Source organism: Oncorhynchus mykiss, chromosome 8, assembly GCF_013265735.2.
Source record: "Oncorhynchus mykiss isolate Arlee chromosome 8, USDA_OmykA_1.1, whole genome shotgun sequence".
Classification (NCBI taxonomy): Eukaryota; Metazoa; Chordata; class Actinopteri; order Salmoniformes; family Salmonidae; genus Oncorhynchus; species Oncorhynchus mykiss.
In genome coordinates, this window is record NC_048572.1 from 91,340,315 (window position 1) to 91,362,528 (window position 22,214).

Below are 22,214 nucleotides of genomic sequence, written 5' to 3' on the forward strand. Positions count from 1 at the left end.
CTGGCAACAATTTAATTTTGCTTTCTTTGCCGACATTTACTGACTCCAGACAAATTAGACGGGTGTTGAGCGTTCAAAAATGTATCAGTTATTGTGCACTCTGGCACACTAGGACAAAACTCAGTCCTCCAGAAAGTAGAGAGCATACACATAACGTTAGCAAGCTAACAGTACACTTTAACTTGACATTAGGTTTATGCAGTTTTACTACACAATACATTTTCTTTTAAAGCCGCGTTTGACACAATTACCTAGACATACTGACCAGCTCCAATAGACAGACGTGTGCTATATGGAAGACCAATCCAAACTCATCTCTCGGCATGTCCAGCCCACTCATTACCTCAGCAAATCAAGGCTAGCAGGAAGGTTTCTCTGTTTTTCTGTGGCTAAACCAACTAGGCTCGTAACTGAACAATATTATTCGTATTTACAGATGGCATAAAAGTTTGATATTAAGGCACATGAAAGTTCACATGTTTGAGATGGCATTTCTGCAGAAAAAAAAACATTTTGGTAAAAATGTATTTTTTGCGTTCAAACGGCTCTCCTGTGAAGTCGTGACTTGCGACATACGCCTAGTTTACGGAATCAGGTCATTATTAGCCACCATGTAATTAGATAACTCTCCTTCATTGTTTGGTGAAAAAGATAAGAGAAAATATTGTTCAATTAAATCAACCCCTTTATCAAATATTGAAATGGAAGGAAGTGGTCATAATTAATATTTTCTGTAATTTCAGTGTCACTGTTTATAAATTCTAAACAGAAATACCTTATTTACATAATTATTCAGACCTTTTGCTATGAGACTCGAACTTGAGCACAGGTGCATCCTGTTTTCATTAACCATCCTTGAGATGTTTCTACAACTTGATTAGTGTCTAGGCACAGATCTGAGGAAGGGCACCAAAACATTTCTGCAGCAATGAAGGTCCCCAAGAACACAATGGCCTCAATCATTCTTAAACAGAATAAGCTTGGAACCACCAAGACTCTTCCTAGAGCTGACCGCCCAGCCACACTGAGTAATCAGGGGAGAAGGGCCTTGGTCAGGGTGGTGACCAAGAACCCAATTGTCACTCTGTTAGAGCTCTAGAATTTCTCTGTGGAGATGAGAGGACCTTCCAGAAGCCCAACCATCTCTGCAGCACTCCACCAATCAGGCCTTTATGGTAGAGCAGCCACTCCTCAGTAAAAGGCACCTAAAGGACTCAGACCATGAGAAACAAGATTCTCTGGTTTGATGAAACCAAGATTGAACTCTTTGGCCTGAATGCCAAACGTCACGTCTGGAGAAAACATGGCACCATCCCTATGGTGAAGCATGGCTGTGGCAGTATCATGCTGTGGCGATGTTGTCAGTGGCAGGGACTCTCCAAATACAAGTGTGACAAGCTTGTAGCATCATACCCAAGAAGACTTGATGCCAAAAGTGCTTCAACTTATGTAAATGTGATATTTCAGTTTCTTATTTTTTATAAAATTGGCAAACATTTCTAAACCTGTTTTTGTTTTGTCACTATCGGATATTGTGTGTAGATTGATGAGGGAAAAAAACTATTCAATCCATTTTAGAATAAAGCTGTGACAAAAAGTGAAGGTCTGAATACCTTCCGAAGGCACTGTATGTCTATGGTGTATTTACTGTGTGTGTGTGTCTAAATGATGTATGTACTATGAGCTGAGCCATAAGGGAGACGAGACCTCTACCACCCCACTAGGGAGGGGGGGTGTAGCCTGTTTTTTTCCCCCCTACTATGTTTCTGAAATCACCATCATCCACTAATTAACTTGTCATTTTTGCAGATTAAATGTTTGAGCTGCTAATGAATCAATATGTATTGTTTTAATTAGCTATGACATAGCAAATGCATATACAGCACAACATTCGATTTCATCCCCATCTCAAAACCAAATGGTTTTGACCATTTGGAAGTGTTTCATGAGCTTCTTTTGTATTCCAGCTTTGGCCTCGCAAAAGCGATTCCTCGTTACGAAAATATAAACTTTACCCTGTATATCTAAAAATGACCATATACACCATTTTATTTATTTATTTATTTTAACAAAACTATTGCTGATGGTGAACCTGAACAATGGAAATAAACTATTGTAAGCCACGTAAAACAGGAATAGCCAGATCAGTTGTTTCCGGTAGCTTACTTTTATTCTGGTAAAATAACATAGGTCACTCAACCAATAAAGACTAATATTGGGCAAGCCATTTTAGCATTTGAATGCTGAAGGTGCTGTGTAAGATCAGGCCCTACTCGCTTTGGCAGCGCGGATCTGGGCACAGTGCGCAGTTTGATGAGGCTACTGATTTTCCCTAGGTTGTTCTGCATGCAAAATTACTTGTAGATCAATGACTGTCAACACAGTTAAATGCTTAGCTAGACACCAGAGGAGATCAGGTATTTTTGTAAGGAAGAAAGTAATATGAGCCAAAAATGTTGATGAATTTGAAATTTGTAATGTTTGAATCGGTTTTGGGGTCCACAAACCATCTTAAACATTGAAATCAGTGACTGATGCGCATCGGTGAATTGTTACATACCTATTAGTTAGTCAGTCTTAACCTCTAGCTGTAAGAGACAGAGAGATAGATGGATAGACTTAGCATTTAGCTTTAAGAGTTAGTCTTAGCCTCAAGCTGTTTTGGTTAGTAGGTCTTATCCCCTCTAGCTGTAAAGGTTAGTTAGTAATAGTTGTTCAGTAAGTCAATCTTACCCTCTAGCTGTAGGAATTTGTTATTTAGTAATAGTTGTTCAGTAAGTTAATCGTAGGTCAGTCTAGCTGTAAGAATTAGTAAGTTGGTCTCACCCTCTAGCTGCAGCAGCTCACAGGCATCAGACTGGTTGTCTGTTGGATCTGCACTCTGGATCATGTGCAGCAGCTGGTCCATTTTCTCCTGGTGAGGAAAAATAACCAAATAGAACTTCAGTAGAGCTTTTTTATGAAAGGAAGTAAAACATTACACCTATAATAGTATACACTGAGTATACCAAACATTTGGAACACCTTCCTAATAAGAGTTGTGCCCTTTTGCGGTCAGAATAGCCTCCATTCGTCGGGCCATGGACTCTACAAGGTGTCGAAAGCGTTCCACAGGGATGCTGGCTCATGATGACTCCAATGCTTCCTACAGTTGAGTCAAGTTGGCTGAATGTCCTTTGGGTGGTGGACCATTCTTGGGACAAAAGGGAAACGGTTGAGCATGGAAAAACCAGCCGTGTTGCAGTTCTTGACAAAACAATGCTTCTGGCACCTACTACCATACCCCGTTCAAAGGCACTTAAATATTTTGTCTTGCCCATTAAACTTCTGAATGGCACATGTACACAATCCATGTCTCAAGACTTAAAAACATTCTTTACGTAACCGGCCGCGACCGGGAGGTCCGTGGGGCGACGCACAATTGGCCTAGCGTCGCCCGGGTTAGGGAGGGCTTGGTCGGTAGGGGTGTCCCTGTTCTCATCGCGCACCAGCGACTCCTGTGGCGGGCTGGGCGCAGTGTGCGCTAACCAAGGTGGCCAGGTGCACGGTGTTTCCTCCGGCGCATTGGTGCGGCTGGCTTCCGGGTTGGATGCGTGCTGTGTTAAGAAGCAGTGCGGCTTGGTTGGGTTGTGTATCGGAGGACGCATGACTTTCAACCTTCGTCTCTCCCGAGCCCGTACGGGAGTTGTAGCGATGAGACAAGATAGTAGCTACTACAACAATTGGATACCACGAAATTGGGGAGAAAAAAGGGGTGAAATTCACAAAAAATAAAATAAAAAGATTATATATTATTTATATTTTATAAATCTGCAAAAAGTATTTAAAAACTTTTGCTTTGTCATTATGGGGTAGATTGATGAGGGAAAACCCCCAATTTAATCAATTTTAGAATAGGACTGTAATGAACAAAAAGTCAAGGGGTCTGAATACTTTCCAAACGCGCACACGCCGTCAAGTCTTAGAACACCTAATTTAAGAGCTTTTCATTATTTTTATTATTTTCTACATTGTAGAATAATAGTGAAGACATCCGAACAATGAAATAACTACATGTGTTACCAAAAAAGCGTTAAACAAATTGAAATATATTTTATATTTGAGATTCTTCAAAGTAGCCTCCCTTTGCCTTGATGACAGCTTTGCACACTCTTGGCATTCTCTCAACCAGCTTCATGAGGTAGTTACCTGAAATGCATTTCAATTAACAGGTGTGCCCTGTTAAAAGTTCATTTGTGGAAATGTCTTCCTTCTTAATGCGCTTGGGCCAATCAGTTGTGTTGTGGCAAGGAGGGGTGGTATACAGAAGACAGCCCTATTTGGTAAAAGACCAAGTCCATAATATGTCAAGAACAGCTCAAATAAGCAAAGAGAAATGACAGTGGATCATTACTTTAAGACACGAAGGTCAGTCAATACGGAACATTTTAAGAACTTTGAAAGTTCCTTCAAGTGCAGTCGCAAAAACCATCAAGCGCTATGATGAAACTGGCTCTTATGAGGACCGCCACAGGACAGGAAGACCCAGAGTTACCTCTGCTGCAGAGGATAAGTTCAATAGAGTTACCAGCCTCAGAAATTGCAGCCAGATAAATGCTTCACAGAATTCAAGTAACAAACATATCAACATCAACTATAATGTGTGATTCAGGCCTTCATGGTCACATTGCTGCAAAGAAACCACTACAAAAGGACACCAATAATAAGAATAGGCTTGTTAGGGTCAAGAAACACAAGCAATGGACATTAGACCGGTGGAAATCTGTCCTTTGGTCTGGAGTCGAAATTTGAGATTTTTGGTTCCAACCACCCTGTCTTTGTAAGACGCAGTGTGGGTGAACGGAAGATCTCTGCATGTGTATTTCCCACCATGGAGGAGAAGGTGTTATGGTGTGTGGGTGATTTGCTGGTGACACGAATTCTAAATAAATTACAGACCAAGGCACACTTAACCAGCATGGCTACCATAGCATTCTGCAGCGATACGCCATCCTATCTGGTTTGCGCTTATTGGAACTACCATTTGTTTTTCAACAGGAAAATGGCCCAACACATCTCCAGGCTGTATAAGGGCTATTTGACCAAGATGGAAATTGATGGAGTGCTGCATCAGATGACCTGGCCTCCAATCACCAGACCTCAAACCAATTGAGATTATTTGGGATGAGTTGAACCGCAGAGTGAAGGAAAAGCAGCCAACAAGTGCTCAGCATATGTGGGAACTTCAAGACAGTTGGAAAAGCATTCCAGGTGAAGCTGGTTGAGAGAATGCCAAGAGTATACAAAACTGTCTTCAAGGCAAAGTGTGGCTATTTGAAAATATTTTGATTTGTTTGATTACTACATGATTCCATGTGTTATTTCATAGTTTTGATGTCTTCATTATTATTGTACAATGTAGAAAATAGTAAAAATTAAGAAAAACTCTTGAATGAGTAGGTGTGTCCAAACTTTTGACTGGTACTGTACATAAAGCTGTAGAATAAAGCTGTCGTACCTCGTCTATGTAGACCGGTTCAGGCTCAGGCTCTATGCTCTCCACCTGGACCTCCTCACTGAACTGCACCGTCTTCTTTTCTGTCTTCACTGTGGACACAGGACAGTCAGGGGGACAGTAAGGGGGACATGGAGGCAGTCATGGTTTTATTTTTATTTATTTAACCCCTATTTTCTCAGGTAAATTGTCTGAGAACACATTCTCATTTACAGCAACAATCTGGGGAATAGTTACAGAGGAGACATGGACAGCCAGGGGGACATGGAGATAGCCAGGGGGGCTTTGTGTGTGTGTGTGTGTGTGTGTGTGTGTGTGTGTGTGTGTGTGTGTGTGTCAGGTTTTCCGTTAAGAGGTCATAGGCGGCTTTGGCAGTTAATTTTTTTTTCTTTAAATCGGCTCCTGTCAATTATCCAGGAGAAGAAAAAAAAATAGGTTATAGGTTAATTTCCATAATTTAGTGGAATTAAATTAATGCATGTGTATATTCGTTACATTAATCTTATTCATCACACAGGCACAGCATTCAGATAGAGCCTTTGAGTGGAAAATATGTCAGACAGCGCAAGAACTGCTGTTACAGCATCTCAAACTGCTAATTCGTTGGCTGTTTCGAGCCAAATCATTGCGCAACAATTCTAAATGCAATCCCGTGTTGAGGTACTACTTGTATTTCTCAAGTGGTGATTGAAGTGTGCTTCCCATTCACCATTCAAATGTATAGGCAACGGAAGGCAGCCTTCATCGACGCATCACACACCACTTTGCAATGAGCTGGAGGTAGCATGCATTTTGAAAACACAATTGTTTGAAACCTGAACGTTTTTACCACATATGAGGCATGTCTTACCTTGCTTCAAAGTAGCCTAGCCAAAATCAGACCATATCCTTGGAGGTAATTACTTTTTTTTTTAAATACTCCCATTTGCCATTGAAACCAGTAGTCCATTATTTTATAAAGGCTTCCACATGCCATTGAAACCAGTAGTCCATTATTTTATAAAGACTTCCACATGCCATTGAAACCAGTAGTCCATTATTTTATAAAGACTTCCACATGCCATTGAAACCAGTAGTCCATTATTTTATAAAGGCTTCCACATGCCATTGAAACCAGTAGTCTATTATTTATAGACTTCATATGCCATTGAAAACAGCATTTGTATAACATTCTATAGGTTTTTAAATCAACATTATTTTTGTCCAGCAGCCAAAGGTATAATCCTAGTCATATTAGCAACCCATGCTAGTTGATGATAATCCTAGTCATATTAGCATCCCATGCTAGTTGATGATAATCCTAGTCATATTATCATCCCATGCTAGTTGATGCATCTTTAAATCTCCCCTCTTTCTACATTTCTAACAGATATTTTCATCTATGTCACATGAAACCGCTTGCGCACTTTTGACAACTGTGTTTTCCCACTAATTGCATTATGGAACGAACATTAGCGCGTAGCCTACTGCTGTACTACTGCTGCATTGCTGCGCAGTTGTAATGTGAAGAAATAATAGTTATCAACATTAAGCAAAATGTTACCTGTTGCAACAGACTCCTTGCTTTAAAACATTTGTTTATTTTTATGTAGCCTAAGACTACTGTAGCCTAAGCCTACTGGTTGTATGCATTTGGGATCTACCGTCCCACAACAGTCCCAGAGTCTGTTTGCAATAGGATATTACTTTCTCAACAAACTTTTCTACTATGGGGATAGTTAGATTAACATCTGCTGATCGTTACTCGTCTTGTTGGCTAGTGATTCTGCTGTTCGTTACTGGTCTTGTTGACTAGTGATTCTGCTGATCGTTACTGGTCTTGTTGGCTAGTGATTCTGCTGATCGTTACTGGTCTTGGTGGCTAGTGATTCTGCTGATCGTTACTGGTCTTGGTGGCTAGTGATTCTGCTGTTTGTTACTGTTCTTGGTGGCTTGTGATTTTGCTGTTCGTTACTGGTCTTGTTGGCTGACAAAAAGTACATGTGTATGTAATGTTACTAACATCTTCAAAGTGCGCATCGGAATTCGGTAAGGAAACCACACTTGTTGCATTCTCGACTTGGATGTTTTATTTAGATTAATGACCATAATGTAAATGTGATTTCTGTCATTCTGAGCACCGTGAGTGGATGCCCTAATCTGGTTACGCACCCAATGAATATGGGTCCAGTACATTTGTCAAATGTCCGGTAAATTAAAATGCTGGTGGTCAAATGATCGCCGCCACATTTTCCTAACAGAAACCCTGGTGCATGTGAACTCACTCATCTCAGGCTCTGCAGTCAGATCAGCCGTTACAAAGTTTGAGGGGAATAGTCCAACTCCCTGATACGTTTCTCCTTTCCACCAGTTGGGGTCACTGAAACCCCAAAATACAGCCTGTTAGTGAACAGTAAGGACTGGTTTCCCAGACACAGCCCAGAAGAACCACTACTCCTGGGCTAAACAGGGCCCACTACTCCTGGGCTAAACAGGGCCCACTACTCCTGGGCTAAACAGGGCCCACTACTCCTGGGCTAAACAGGGCCCACTACTCCAGGGCTAAACAGGGCCCACTACTCCTGGGCTAAACAGCACACTGTGGTATGGCAGGGATATGGTTTAGAGGTTAGGGTTTGTATGGCAGGGATAGGGTTAGGGTTTAGGGTTGGTATGGTAGGGATAGTGTTTAGGGGTTTGTATGGCAGGGTTAGTGGTATGGCAGGGATAGGGTTGGTATGGAAGCAATAGTGGTATTATAGGGTTTAGGGTTTGTATGGCAGGGTTAGTGGTATGGCAGGGTTAGTGGAATGGGAGGGGTAGGGTTGGAATGGTAGGGATAGGATTTAGGGCTAAGGGTTAGTATGGCAGGGATAATGGTATGTTAGGGATAGGGTTTAGAGTTGGTATGGTAGGGTTAGTGGAATGGAAGGGAAAGGGTTTAGGGTTGGTATGGAGGGTTTAGTGGTATGGCAGGGATATGGTTTAGGGTTGGGTTAGTGGTATGGCAGGGATAGGGTTTAGGGTTGGTATGGAGGGTTTAGTGGTATGGCAGGGTTAGTGGAATGGAAGGGATATGGTGTAGAGTTGGTATGGCATGATATGGTGTAGGGTTGGTATGGCATGGATATGGTGTAGGGTTGGTATGGCATGGATATGGTGTAGGGTTGGTATGGCATGGATATGGTGTAGGGTTGGTATGGCATGATATGGTTTAGGGTTGGTATGGTAGGGATAGGGTTTAGGGTTGGTATGGTAGGGTTAGTTGTATGATAGGGATAGGGTTTAGGGTTGGTGTGGCGGGGATAGGATTTAGGGTTGGTATGGTAGGGATAGGGTTGGTATGGCAGGGTTAGTGGTATGGCAGGGATAGGGTTTATGGTTGGTGTGGTAGGGATAGGGTTTAGAGTTGGTATGTAGGCATAGGGTTTAGGGATGGTATGGTAGGGATAGGGTTTAAGGGTTGGTATGGTAGGGATAGGGTTGCTATGGCAGGGATAGGGTTTAGGAGTTAGGTTTGGTATGGGAGGGATAAAGTTTAGGGTTGGTATGGCAGGGATAGGTTTAAGGGTTGGTATGGCAGGGATAGGGTTTAAGGGTTGGTATGGCAGGGATAGGGTTTAAGGGTTGGTATGGCAGGGTTAGTGGTTTGGCAGGGATATGGTGTAGGCGTTAGTGGTATGGTAGGGATAGGGTTGGTATGGTAGGGATAGGGTTTAGGGTTGGTATGGTAGGGATAAGGTTCAGGGGTTAGTGGTATGGCAGGGATAGGGTTAGTGATATGGCATGGATAGTGTTGGTATGGCAGGGATAGAGGTATGGCAGGGATAGTGTTTAGTGGTATGGTAGGGATAGGGTTTAGGTTTGGTATGGCAGGGATAGGGTTTAGTGGTATGGCAGGGATAGGGTTGAGGGTTGGTATGGCAGGGATAGGGTTTAGGGGTTAGTGGTATGGCAGGGATAGGGTTTAGGGTTGGTATGGCAGGGATAGGGTTTAAGGGTTTGGGTTGGTATGGCAGGGATAGGGTTTAAGGGTTTGGGTTGGTATGGCAGGGATAGGGTTTAAGGGTTATTGGAATGGAAGGGATAGGGTTTAGAGTTGGTATGTAGGGACACAGTTTAGGGTTGGTATGGCATGGATACGGTTTAGGGTTGGTATGATAGGGATAGGGTTTAGGGTTGGTATGGCAGGGATAGTGGTATGGTAGGGATACGGTTTAGGGTTGGTATGGTAGCGATAGGGTTTAGGGTTGGTATGGTAGGGATAGGGTTTAGGGTTGGTATGGTAGGGATAGGGTTTAAGGTTGGTATGGTAGGGATAGGTTTAGGGTTGGAATGGCAAGGTGACCTGACCTGTCGTCCAGGATAGTGATGATCTCTCCAGACTTGAAGGTAAGCTCGTTGTCCTCTGCAGCCTCAAAGTCATAGATGGCCCTGACCTTCCTGCCCTCAGGCCTCTGGGAAGAGAGGAAAGAGGCGCTGGGGTACAAACCAGACCCAGACAGACCTGACCCGGGCTGACTTCGCTGCTCCTTTAGAGATAACTCTATGGCTGGGGGAGGAGCGGAGAATGGAAGAAAGGAGAGAAGAGAGAGGAGAATGGAAGAAAGGAGAGAAGAGAGGGGGGGGGCAGAAGACAAGAGGACATGGTCAGAGATTTACAATTACATTTTAATATATTTAGTAATATGCTAATTCCATGATCATGTCGTTACAAACTTTATTCCAGAAGAAGCAGTCTATTTACCTTCGGCCAGGTCTAGTTTTAATCTAGAACCCAGTCTAGTGGGTGTCTTTACCTTTAGCCAGGTCTAGTGGGTGTCTTTACCTTTAGCCAGGTCTAGTGGGTGTCTTTACCTTTAGCCAGGTCTAGTGGGTGTCTTTACCTTTAGCCAGGTCTAGTGGGTGTCTTTACCTTTAGCCAGGTCTAGTGGGTGTCTTTACCTTTAGCCAGGTCTTCCTCCTCCTTCTTGTTGGTTAAGGTGGATGGATCCTTTGCCACTAAAGCAGGACTTGCTTTAGCTTTCTCCGCAGCCTAAACAGACCAATATCCAAGAATGAATGCAGCCCTATTCTGCTCCAGAATGAATGCAGCCTTGTAACAGCAACGTGTTTAATCTCTGTTTTATAATCACACAGTAGCCTACCCCCCCCCCCCCCCCCCCCCCCCCCAGTGCACCCACCTAAGAGCCCACAGCAGGGAAGGTGAGGACCCCCCCCCCCCAGTACACCCACCTGAGAGCCCACAGCAGGGAAGGTGACCCCCTGTTCCCTGAGGTTCTTGATCATGGCTGAAATCAGGCTGAGCTGAGGGTCATTCCTAAAGTCCTCTGCCCACTCTACCATCAGTGCCTTCAGCTTCTCACATACCTTAGGGTGGCCCTGGACACACACACACACACGTTTTCCACAAGTATGTAAAGTAGCCAGCCAAATAGAAAGAGTAGCCAGCAACGCACCCAGGGACCAGGGGGTTAAAGTCTTATTTACAGTTGTTTTACTGCAAGATATGAATTGACACAATGTTTGTTTTTCGAATTACGTACACTACCATTCAGAAGAAAAGCCATTTTTTGGTCCATTAAAATTACATCAAATTGATCAGAAATCCAGTGTATACATTGTTAATGTTGTAAATGACTATTGTAGCTGGAAACGGCTGATTTTTTTATGGAATATCTACATAGGCGTACAGAGGCCCATTATCAGCAACCATCACTCCTGTTATCCAATGGCACATTGTGTTAGCTAATCCAAGTTGATTATTTTAAAAGGCTAACTGAGTATTAGAAAACCCATTTACAATTATGTTAGCATTGCTTAAAACTGTTGTCCTGATTAAAGAAGCAATAAAACTGGTCTTCTTTAACTAGTCAATACTTTAGTTGAGTATCTGGAGCATCAGCATTTGTGGGTTCAATTACAGGCTCAAAATGGCCAGAAACAAAGGACATTCGTCTGAAACTCGTCAGTCTATTCTTGTTCTGAGAAATGAAGGCTATTCCATGAAAGAAATTGCCAAGAAACAGAATAGAAAGAGTGGGAGGCCCCGGTGCACAACTGAGCAAGAGAACAACTACATTAGTGTCTAGTTTGAGAAACAGACGCCTCACAAGTCCTCAACTGGCAGCTTCATTAAATAGTACCCACAAAACACCAGTCTCAAAGTCAACAGCAAAGAGGCAACTCCAGGACGCTGGCCTTCTAGGCAGAGTTGCGAAGAAAAAGCCATATCTGACTGGCCAATAAAAATAAATGAATAAGATGGGCAAAAGAACACAGACGTGAAAATTGGACAAAAAGTGTTATGGACAGAAATCTAAGTTTGAGGTGTTCAGATCACAAAAAAAATAATTTGTGAGACGCAGAAAAAAATTATTATATGTTGGAGGAGTGCATGGTGGAGGCAATGTGATGGTCGGGGGTGCTTTGGTGGTGGTAAAGTGGGAGATTTGTACAGGGTAAAAGGGATCTTGAAAAAGGAAGGCTATCACTCCATTTTGCAACGCCATGCCATACTCTGTGGACGACGCTTAAATGGAGCCAATTTCCTCCTATAACAGGGCAATAACCCAAAGCACAGCTCCAAACTACACAATAACTATTTAGGGAAGAAGCAGTCAGCTGGTATTCTGTCAATAATGGAGTGGCCAGCAGTCACCAGATCTCAACCCGACTGAGCTGTTGTGTTCCCATCAAGTCAATCCAACTTGTGGGACGTGCTTCAGGAAGGGGTGAAATCTCTTCAGATTACCTCAACAAATTGACAACTAGAATGCCAAAGGTCTGCAATGGTGTAATTGCTGCAAATGGAGGATTCTTTGACGAAAGCGAAGTTATTTAAATTAAAAATCATTTTTTATAACCTTGTCATTGCAACCTTGCCTTCCTAATCATTTTGCAACTAATTTTATTTCATGCGTTTTCATGGAAAACAAGGACATTTCTAAATGACCCCAAACTTTTGAAAGGCAGTGTATTTTATTCAAACAGAACAATGAAGTAAAGGTCGAACGCAGCAGTTTTCAATATCTCAATATCAAATTATTTCTGGGTAACAATTAAGTACCTTCCTACGGTTGTTTTCAATTAAAAATGCTAAAAAAAATAAAAAATAAGTAGCTTCTTTGCAGGACTGTCTGGGAGTGTTCTGCGTGGGGAGGAGAAACCTAGCTGTTATTGGCAGAATTATGTTTGACAAATATAATGAAGGATAATTAACAACGTAAAGGCTTGATTCTGTCGACATTCTCAAGGCGCGGTTTTTGTTCAGACCAAATGTTAACCAAGACCGGAGGGAAGGGCAGTCAGTGGCTGTTGTGCACCTCACTTCACCCACCTGGAATCTGAGAGGAGGCAGTCAGCATTTTGAAACTATTTAACCATTTACTTAATTGTTTAAACCTGGACGTTTTATGTCATTTTATGAAGCATGTCTTGCCCTGTTTCAAAGTAGCCAAAATACAACCATAGAAATGTGGGTGGAATTCTATAAAGAGTTCATATGCCATTGAAACCAGCATTTTCATAACGTTCTATAGGTTTTCAAATCAACGTTTTAAATTGTCCAGCAGCCAAAGGTATAATCCTAGTCATATTAGCAACCCATGCTAGTTGATGATAATCCTAGTCATATTATCAACCCATGCTAGTTGATAATAATTCTTGACATATTAGCAACCCATGCTAGTTGAAAAACTGGAATATGCTTAACACCCCGGCCGTCCTACAATCTAAACTAGATGCCCTCAATCTCACAAATTATCAAGGAACCTACCAGGTACAACCCTAAAAATCGGTAAACACGGGAACCCTCAGATATCATCCTGACCAACCTACCCTCAGTTTGAAAATGCTAGCCTTCGCTTCCCTAACAGAAATTTGCATCCTGTAACACAAATTTCCATATGTTTCGGGACACTGTAAAGTCCATGGAGAATAAGAGCACCTCCTCGCAGCTGCCCACTGCACTGAGGTTAGGAAACATTGTCACCACCGATAAATCTACAATAATCAAACATTTCAATAAGCATTTTTCTACAGCTGGCCATGCTTTCCCCCTGGCTACCCCTACCCTGGCCAACATCTCAGCCCCCTCATCCCCCCGCTACTCCTTCACCCAAATCGCTGATGTTCTGAAAGAGATGCAAAATCTGGACCCTACAAATCAGCTGGACTAGACAATCTGGACCCTCTCTAAAATTATCCACAGCCATTGTTACAATGCCTATTACTAGCCTATTCAAACTCTTTCGTATCATCTGAGATCCCTAAAGATTGGAAAGCTGCCGCGGTCATCCCCCTCTTCAAAGGGGGAGACACTCTAGACCCAAACTGTTACAGACCTATATCTATCCTGCCCTGCCATTCTAAAGTCTTCAAAAGCCAAGTTAACAAAGATCAACCATTTCAAATCCCACTGTACCTTCTCCGTTATGCAATCTGGTTTCTGAGCTGGTCATGGGTGCACCTCAGTCACGCTCAAGGTCCTAAACGATATCATAACCACGATCGATAAAAGACAGTAAGGTGCAGCCGTCTTCATTGACATGACCAAGGCTTTCGACCGTCAATCACCATATTCTTATCGGCAGACTCAATAGCCTTAGTTTCTCAAATGACTGCCTCGCCTGGTTCACCAACTACTTCTCAGATAGTTCAGTGTGTCAAATCGGAGGGCCTGTTGTCCGGACCTCTGTCAGTTTCTACGGGGGTACCACAAGGTTCAATTCTTGGGGCGACTCTTCTCTATATGTATCAGTGACGTCGCTCTTGCTGCTGGTGATTCTCTGATCCACCTCCACGCAGACGACACCATGCTGTATACTTCTGGCCCTTTTTTGGACACAGTTAACAAACCTCCAGAAGAGCTTCAATGCCATACAACACTCCTTCCGTGGCCTCCAACTGCTCTTAAATGCTAGTAAAACTAAATGCACGCTCTTCAACCAATCGCTGTCCGCACTCGCCCGTCCGACTACCATCATCACTCTGGACGGTTCTGACTTAGAATATGTGGACAACTACAAATACCTAGGTGTCTGGTTCGACTGTAAACTCTCCCTCCAGACTCAAATTAAGCATCTCCAATCCAAAATTAAATCTAGAAATCGGCTTCCTATTTCGCAACAAAGCCTCCTTCACTCATGCTGCTAAACATAACTTCGTAAAACTGACTCTCCTACCGATCCTGGACTTCAGCGATGTCATTTTCAAAATAGCCTCCAACACTCTACTCAACAAACTACTACCCACCACTGCGTCATGTATGCTCTCGTTGGCTGGCCCTCGCATCATATTCATCGCCAAACCCACTGGCTCCAGGTCATCTATAAGTCTTTGCTAGGTAAAGCACCACCTTATCTCAGCTCACTGGTCACCATAGCAACACCCAGCAGCATGCGCTCCAGCAGGTATATTTCACTGGTCATCCCCAAAGCCAACTCCTCATTTGGCTGCCTTTCCTTCGAGTTCTCCGATGCCAATAACTGGAACGAATTGCAAAAAAAAAAAAAAAAAATTCACTGAAGCTGGAGACTTCTATGTCCCTCACTAACTTTAAGCATCAGCTGTCTGAGCAGCTTACCGATCACTGTACACAGCCAATCTGTAAATAGCACACACGACTACCTCATCCCCATATTAATAATCCCCATATTAATGCTAAATTGTAATTATTTTCGCCTATTTATTGCCTTATCCTACCTCATCTGCACACACTGTATATAGATTTTTATATTGTGTTATTGACTGTATATTTGTTTACTCCATGTGTAACTCTGTGTTGTTTTTGTTGCACTGCTTTGCTCTATCTTGGCCAGGTTGCAGTTGTAAATGAGAACTTGTTCTCAACTGGCCTACCTGGTTAAATAAAGGTGACATTTAAAATTATTAGTAACCAATGCATCTTTAGATCTCCCCTCTTAATTTCTAACATCTATATTGCATGAAACCGCTCACAGATATTTTCATCTACATCGCATGTTACCGCTTGTGGTGCGCTTTGGAGAATTGTGTTTTCCGGCTAATGGCATTTTGGAAACTTCACGCGTAGCCTTCAGCCATGTGTGCATTGTTGAGCTTATAATATGAATAAATAAAACTAAAATGGAAAAAGTAGCCAGCTGAAAATGGGCCTGTAACACACACACTTACATTAGTATGGCCCTACAAACTTTATACAACACGTTTCATACAACAATTTTCAAAGTAGATATTTCTGTAACATTACATACAATGACAGCGAATATCCAGACCTTGTTTAGAACGTTGCTGACCTCACTGGCAAACTCTCTGGAGCACACTTCTAGATGAAATATCTTCCCACAGTTTGAAACACAGGCACCAAGTAGCTGGGAAGGGAAAAACATGTTTACTTCAATAATGTAAAGATAAAGCTTTTTTTAAGCTGTCATAAAGCTCTATGAAATATTTATAGCATAAGACAGCTTTATGAAATACACACTATATCGACAAAACTGTGGACACCCCTTGAAATGAGTGGATCTGGCTATTTCAGCCACACCTGTTAATGACAGGTGTTTCAAATCGTGCAAACTGCCATGCAATCTCCATAGACAAACATTGGCAATGACTTTCAACGTGGCACCGTAATAGAATACTACCTTTCCAACAAGTCAGTTCATCAAATTTCTGCCCTGTTAGAGCTGTCCTTGGCCAACTATAAGTGCTGTTATTGTGATGTGGAAACGTCTAGGAGCAACAACGACTCAGCCGCAAAGTGGTAGGCCACACAAGCTCACAGAACAGGACTGCAGAGTACTGAAGCGCGTAAAAGCTGTCTGTCCTCAGTTGTAACACTCACTACCGAGTTCCAAACTGCCTCTGGAAGCAAAGTCAGCACAATAACTGTTCATTGGGAGCGTCTTGAAATGGGTTTCCATGGCCGAGCAGCCGCACACAAGCCTAAGATCACCATGTGAAATGCAAGGCGTCGTTGGAGTGGTGTAAAGGTCACCGTCATTGGACTCTGGAGCAGAGGAAACACATTCCCTGGAGTGACGAATCACACTTCACCATCTGGCAGTCCGATGTACGAATCTGGGTTTGGCGGATGCTAGGAGGACGCTACCTGCCCCAATGAATAGTGACAACAGTAAAGTTTGGTGGAGGAATAATGGTCTGGGGCTGTTTTCCATGGTTTGAGCTAGGCTCCTTAGTGCCAGTGAAGGGAAATCTTAACGCTACAGCATACAATGACATTCTAGATGATTCTGTGATTCCAACTTTTTGGCAACAGTTTGGGGAAGGCCCTTTGCTGTTTCAGCATGACAATCCCCTCGTGCACGAAGGTCAATACAGAAATGGTTTGTCGAGATCGGTGTGGAAGAACTTGACTGGCCTGAACAAAGCCTCAACCCCATCGAACACATTTGGGATGAATAGGAACGCCGACTGCAAGCCAGGCCTAATCGGCCAATATCGGTGCTCGACCTCACTAAGGCTCTTGTAGCTGAATGGAAGCAAGTCACCGCAGCAATGTTCCAACATCTAGTGGAAATCCTTCCCAGAAGAATAGAGGCTGTTATAGCAGCAAATGGGGGACCAAGTCAATATTAACGCTCATGATTTTGGAATGAGATGTTCGACAAGATGGTGTCCACATACTGTTGGTCATGTAGTGCATTTACAGCATAAGACAGGGCTTTATGACAGCTTAAGACCGCTTTATGAAATATATTTATACAGCAGACAGTTTTTCCTCCAAGCACCTGTTGTAATACATAGCTGTGTTGTCTGTGTTTACCGTCAGAGCCTGCATGGCAACATGTGGATCCTTGTGGTTGACTCGTCTCATAATCGACCGAAGACATTCTTTAGGCCTTGAATAGAACACACATCAACCTTCATTATGATCAACAACACATACAACTTCATCAATAACACACACATCATCAACAATGCTTTAGCGGGATTCTCTCTCTTCAGAACTGGCTAAGTGATTTTTGCAGCTCAATGGGTGTAATCTTTTTTGACAATTGTTGATATTCTGGAAACAAAACATGTTTTATAAGGAGGATTGAATCCACCCACATCATTTGGGTTCATGGATCCATTCACAGCATTATAAGGCTACGTTGAAACAATGACTTAATGACTCAAGCCCAGCTCAGTTAATCCCTACCATTGTGATGCTAGGTTCTCACCCTGCACTAACATAAATAACATGAGCACATCTACTGCTGCTAAGCTTCACAGTAAAGCAATGAAAACAGTAAGCATCCCGGAAGAAAAATGCTCAAAATAGCCCACGTTAACATATGTAGCTTAAGAAACAAGGTTAATGAAATCAATAATTTTCTAGTAACAGATTACATTCATATTCTGAGTAACTCTGAAACTCACTTAGATAATACCTTTGATGATACAGTGGTAGCAATACAAGGTTATAACATTGACAGAAAATACAGAAGTGCCAATAGTGGAGGTGTTGATGTTTATATTCAGAACATTCCTGTAAAGATTAGAGAGGATCTCATGTTAAATACTGTTGAAGTAATATGGCTACAGGTTAATCTGCCTCACCTAAAGCCCATTCTGGTGGGAAGCTGCTATAGACCACCAAATGCTAACAGTCAGTATCTGGATGACAAGTGTGAAATGCTTGATAATGTATGTGATAGCAACAGAAAGGTATATTCTCTGGGTGATTTAAATATTGACTGGCTTTCATCAAGCTGCTCCAAACTGTAACCAGTGCCTGCAACTTTAGTAGACACATCTAGGAAAACCAAAGTCCCAAAGGCTGGGCCTAATATAGTGTATAAGAGGTCATACAATACATTTTGTAGTGATTCCTATGTTGTTGATGTAAAGAATATTTGTTGGTCCGTGGTGTGTAATGAGGAGCAAACAGACGGTATACTGAACACATTTATGAAATTGCTCATTCCAGTTACTAATAAGCACACATCCATTAAGAAAATGACTAAAAACGGTTAAATCCCTGTGGACTGATGAGGAATTTAAAATGATATAGTTGGGAGGGATGAGGCAAAAGGAATGGAAAATAAGTCTGGCTGCACAACGGATTCACAAACTTTATGCAAATTGAGAAATCATGTGACTAAACCGAATAAAATAAAAATGTGAATGATAGTAAAAATATTTGGAGCGCCTAAAATTTAATTGTGAAAAAAGGCAAAATCAGTTTCATCATTCATTGAAACAGACGGCTCATTCAACACAAAACCAACTGATATTGCCAACTAATTTAATGATTTTTTCATAGGCAAGATTAACAAATTTAGGCATGACATGCCAGCAACAAACGCTGACACTACACATCCAAGTATATCTGACCAAATTATGAAAGACAAGAATTATACTTTTGAATTCCGTAAAGTCAGTGTGGAAGAGGTGAACAAAAAAAATTGTTGATAAACAATGACAAACCACCGGGGTCTGACAACTTGGATGGAAAATTACTGAGGATGATAGGGGACGATATTGCCACTCCTATTTGCCATATTTTCAATTTAAGCCTACTAGAAAGTGGAGGGAACCAAGTCATTCTGCTACCCAAGAATAGTAAAGCCCCCATTACTGGATAATAGCCAACCAATCAGGCTGTTACCAACACATTGTAAACTTTAGGAAAAAATTGTTTGACCAGATACAATGCTATTTTACAGTAAACAAACAGACTTTCAGCACACTTATAGGGAAGGATATTCAACGAAAACAGCACTTACACAAATTACTGATTATTGGCTGAGAGAAATTGATGATAAAAAGGATTGTGGGGGCTGTTTTGTTAAGACTTAAGTGTGGCTTTTGACATGATTGATCATTGTCTGCTGCTGGAAAAATGTGTTATGGCTTTACACCCCCTACTATATTGTGGATAAAGAGTTACCCGTCTAACAGAACACAGAGTGTGTTCTTTAATGGAAGCCTCTCCAACATAATCAGGAATTTCACAGGGAAGCTGTCTCGTAGGCCCCTTACATATTGTTTTTTCAATCTTTACTAATGACATGCCACTGGCTTTGAGTAAAGTGTGTCTATGTCTGCGGATGATTCAACACAATACACGTCAGCTACTACAGCGACTGAAATGACTGCAACACTTAACAAATAACACATATAGAATCACGTAGTAACCAAAAAAAAGTGTTAACCTTTTTGGGATAGGGGGCAGCATTTTCACTTTTGGATGAATAGCATGCCCAGGGTGAACTGCCTCCAACTCTGTCCCAGATGCTAATATATGCATAGTATTATTAGTATTGGATAGAAAACACTGAAGTTTCTAAAACTGTTTGAATGATGTCTGTGAGTATAACAGAACTCATATGGCAGGCAAAAACCTGAGAAAAAACAAACCAGGAAGTGGGACATCTGAGGTTTGTAGTTTTCCAAAGCTTGGCCTACTGTGTACACATTGAGATATGGATGAGGTTGCACTTCCTAGGGCTTCCACTAGATGTCAACCATCTTTTGAAACTTGGAGGATTCTACTATAAAGGAGGGGCTCATGAAACCTCCCGAGTCAGTGGTCTGGCAGAGAGCCTTGGTCTCATGACGCGCGCTCCCGACAGAGTTACCTCTCGTTCCAGTGCCTTTCTGAAGTGAAAGGAATTCTCCGGTTGGAACATTGATGTTTTATGCTAAAAACAATATTGATTCCATACATCGTTTGACATGTTTCTAAAGGACTGTAAGGGAACTGAGTTTTTGTCTGGATGAAATGCTCACACCTCATGAAGATGGTTTACTGGGCTGAACATGCTAACAACAAGTGGCTATTTGGACATAAATGGAACTTTATTGAACAAATCAGTCATTTATTGTCGAACTGTGATTCCTGGGAGTACCTTCTGATGAAGATCATCAAAGTGAATATTTATGGTGTTGTTTCTAACTTTGTTGATTACAAAATGGCGGCTATTCCTCTGGATGTTTTGGGTTCTGAGCGAGGTTCTCAGATTATGCTTTTTCCGTAAAGTTTTTTTTAAATCTGACACAGCGGCTGCATTAAGGAGAAATCTCTAATTCTGTGAATAACACTAGTCTCTTTTATCAATGTTTATTATTAGTATTTCTGCAAAATCACTGGATCTTTTGGAATCAAAACATTACTGCACGTAAGGCGCCAATGTAAACAGATTCTTGGATAGAAATATGCACATTATCGAACAAAACATACATGTATTGTGTAACACGATGTCCTATGAGTGTCATCTGATGAAGATCAAAGGTTAGTGATTAATTTTCTCTCTATTTCTGCTTTTTGTGACTCCTATCTTTGGCTGGGAAATGGCTGTGTGTGTTTGTGACTTGACACTGACCTAACATAATCATGTTGCGTTTTAGCTGTAAAGCATTTTTGAAATCGGACACAATGGGTAGATTAACAATATGTTTTTTTATTTGCTGTATTGGACTTGTTAATGTGTGAAATTTACATATTTCTAAAAAATATTTTTGAATTTTGCGTGCTGCCTTTTCAGTGGAACGTTGTCGAGGGCGCTAGAAAGGTTAAACAAATCAAAATATATTCTATATATGTTAGATTCTTCAAAGTAGCCACCCTTTACCTTGACAGCGTCGCACACTCTTGGCATTCTCTCAACTCGCTTCACGAGGTAGTCACCTAGAATGCATTTAAATTAACAGGTGTGCCTTGTTAAAAGTTCATTGGTGGAATTTCTATCCTTCTTAATGCATTTGATTCAATCAGGTGTGTTGTGACAACATAGGGTTGTAGAAGATATTAAAACCCTATTTGGTAAAATACCAAGTCCATATTACGGCAAGAACAGCTAAAATAAGCAAAGAGAAACAAAAGTCAATCATCACTTTAAGACATGAAGGTCAGTCAACCTGGAAAAATTTCAAGAACTTTGAAAGTTTCTTTAAGTGCAGTCGCACAAATCATCAAGCACTATGATGAAACTGGCTCTCATGAGGACCGCCACAGGAAAGGAAGACCCAGAGTTACCTCTGCTGCAGAGGATAAATTCATTAGCGTTAACTGCACCTCAGATTGCAGCCCAAATAAATAGTGCAAGTAACAGACATCTCAACATCAACTGTTTTTTTAAATAACTAGGCAAGTCAGTTAACCTGTTAGAGCTCTAGGGGCGCTATTTCATTTTTGGATAAAAAACGTTCCCGTTTTAAGCGCGATATTTTGTCACGAAAAGATGCTCGACTATGCATATTCTTGACAGTTTTGGAAAGAAAACACTCTGAAGTTTCAGAATCTGCAAAGATTTTGTCTGTAAGTGCCCCAGAACTCATTCTACAGGCGAAACCAAGATGATGCATCACCCAGGAATTAGCAGAATTTCTGAAGCTCTGTTTTCCATTCTCTCCTTATATGGCTGTGATTGCGCAACGAATGAGCCTACACTTTCTGTCGTTCGCCCAAGGTCTTAGCAGCATCGTGACGTATTTGTAGGCATATCATTGGAAGATTGACCATAAGAGACTACATTTCCCAGGTGTCCGCCTGGTGTCCTGCGTCGAATTCGGTGCGCAATTGCCAGCTGCTTCCACTTTACCATTTGATTCAGGGGAGAAAGCATGTGTCCAAGAACGATGTATCAATGAAGAGATATGTGAAAAACACCTTGATGATTGATTCTAAACAACGTTTGCCATGTTTTCAGTCGATATTATGGAGTTAATTTGGAAAAAAGTTTGCGTTTTGAGGACTGAATTTATGGATTTTTTTTGGTGGCCAAATGTGATGTATAAAACGGAGCTATTT

General features: G+C 41.7%; 1 protein-coding gene across 4 annotated transcripts in view; it reads right to left on the reverse strand.

Annotated features, from left to right (window-relative positions):
- Positions 1-22,214, reverse strand: part of stam (signal transducing adaptor molecule (SH3 domain and ITAM motif) 1) — a 41,499-nt gene that overhangs the window by 15,201 nt on the left and 4,084 nt on the right. The window contains exons 3-10 of one of the 4 annotated variants that reach the window (XM_036986804.1): positions 17,241-17,316; positions 15,751-15,825; positions 10,709-10,855; positions 10,418-10,508; positions 9,827-10,025; positions 7,759-7,853; positions 5,498-5,586; positions 2,827-2,914 (exon numbers count right to left, since the gene is read on the reverse strand). In XM_036986804.1, the coding sequence (XP_036842699.1) occupies positions 2,827-2,914; positions 5,498-5,586; positions 7,759-7,853; positions 9,827-10,025; positions 10,418-10,508; positions 10,709-10,855; positions 15,751-15,825; positions 17,241-17,316 (860 nt within the window). Of the gene's footprint in view, positions 1-2,826; positions 2,915-5,497; positions 5,587-7,758; positions 7,854-9,826; positions 10,026-10,417; positions 10,509-10,708; positions 10,856-15,708; positions 15,826-17,240; positions 17,317-22,214 lie in introns of all 4 variants that reach the window. The other 3 variants (XM_036986803.1, XM_036986802.1, XM_036986805.1) reach the window with 3 other exon arrangements.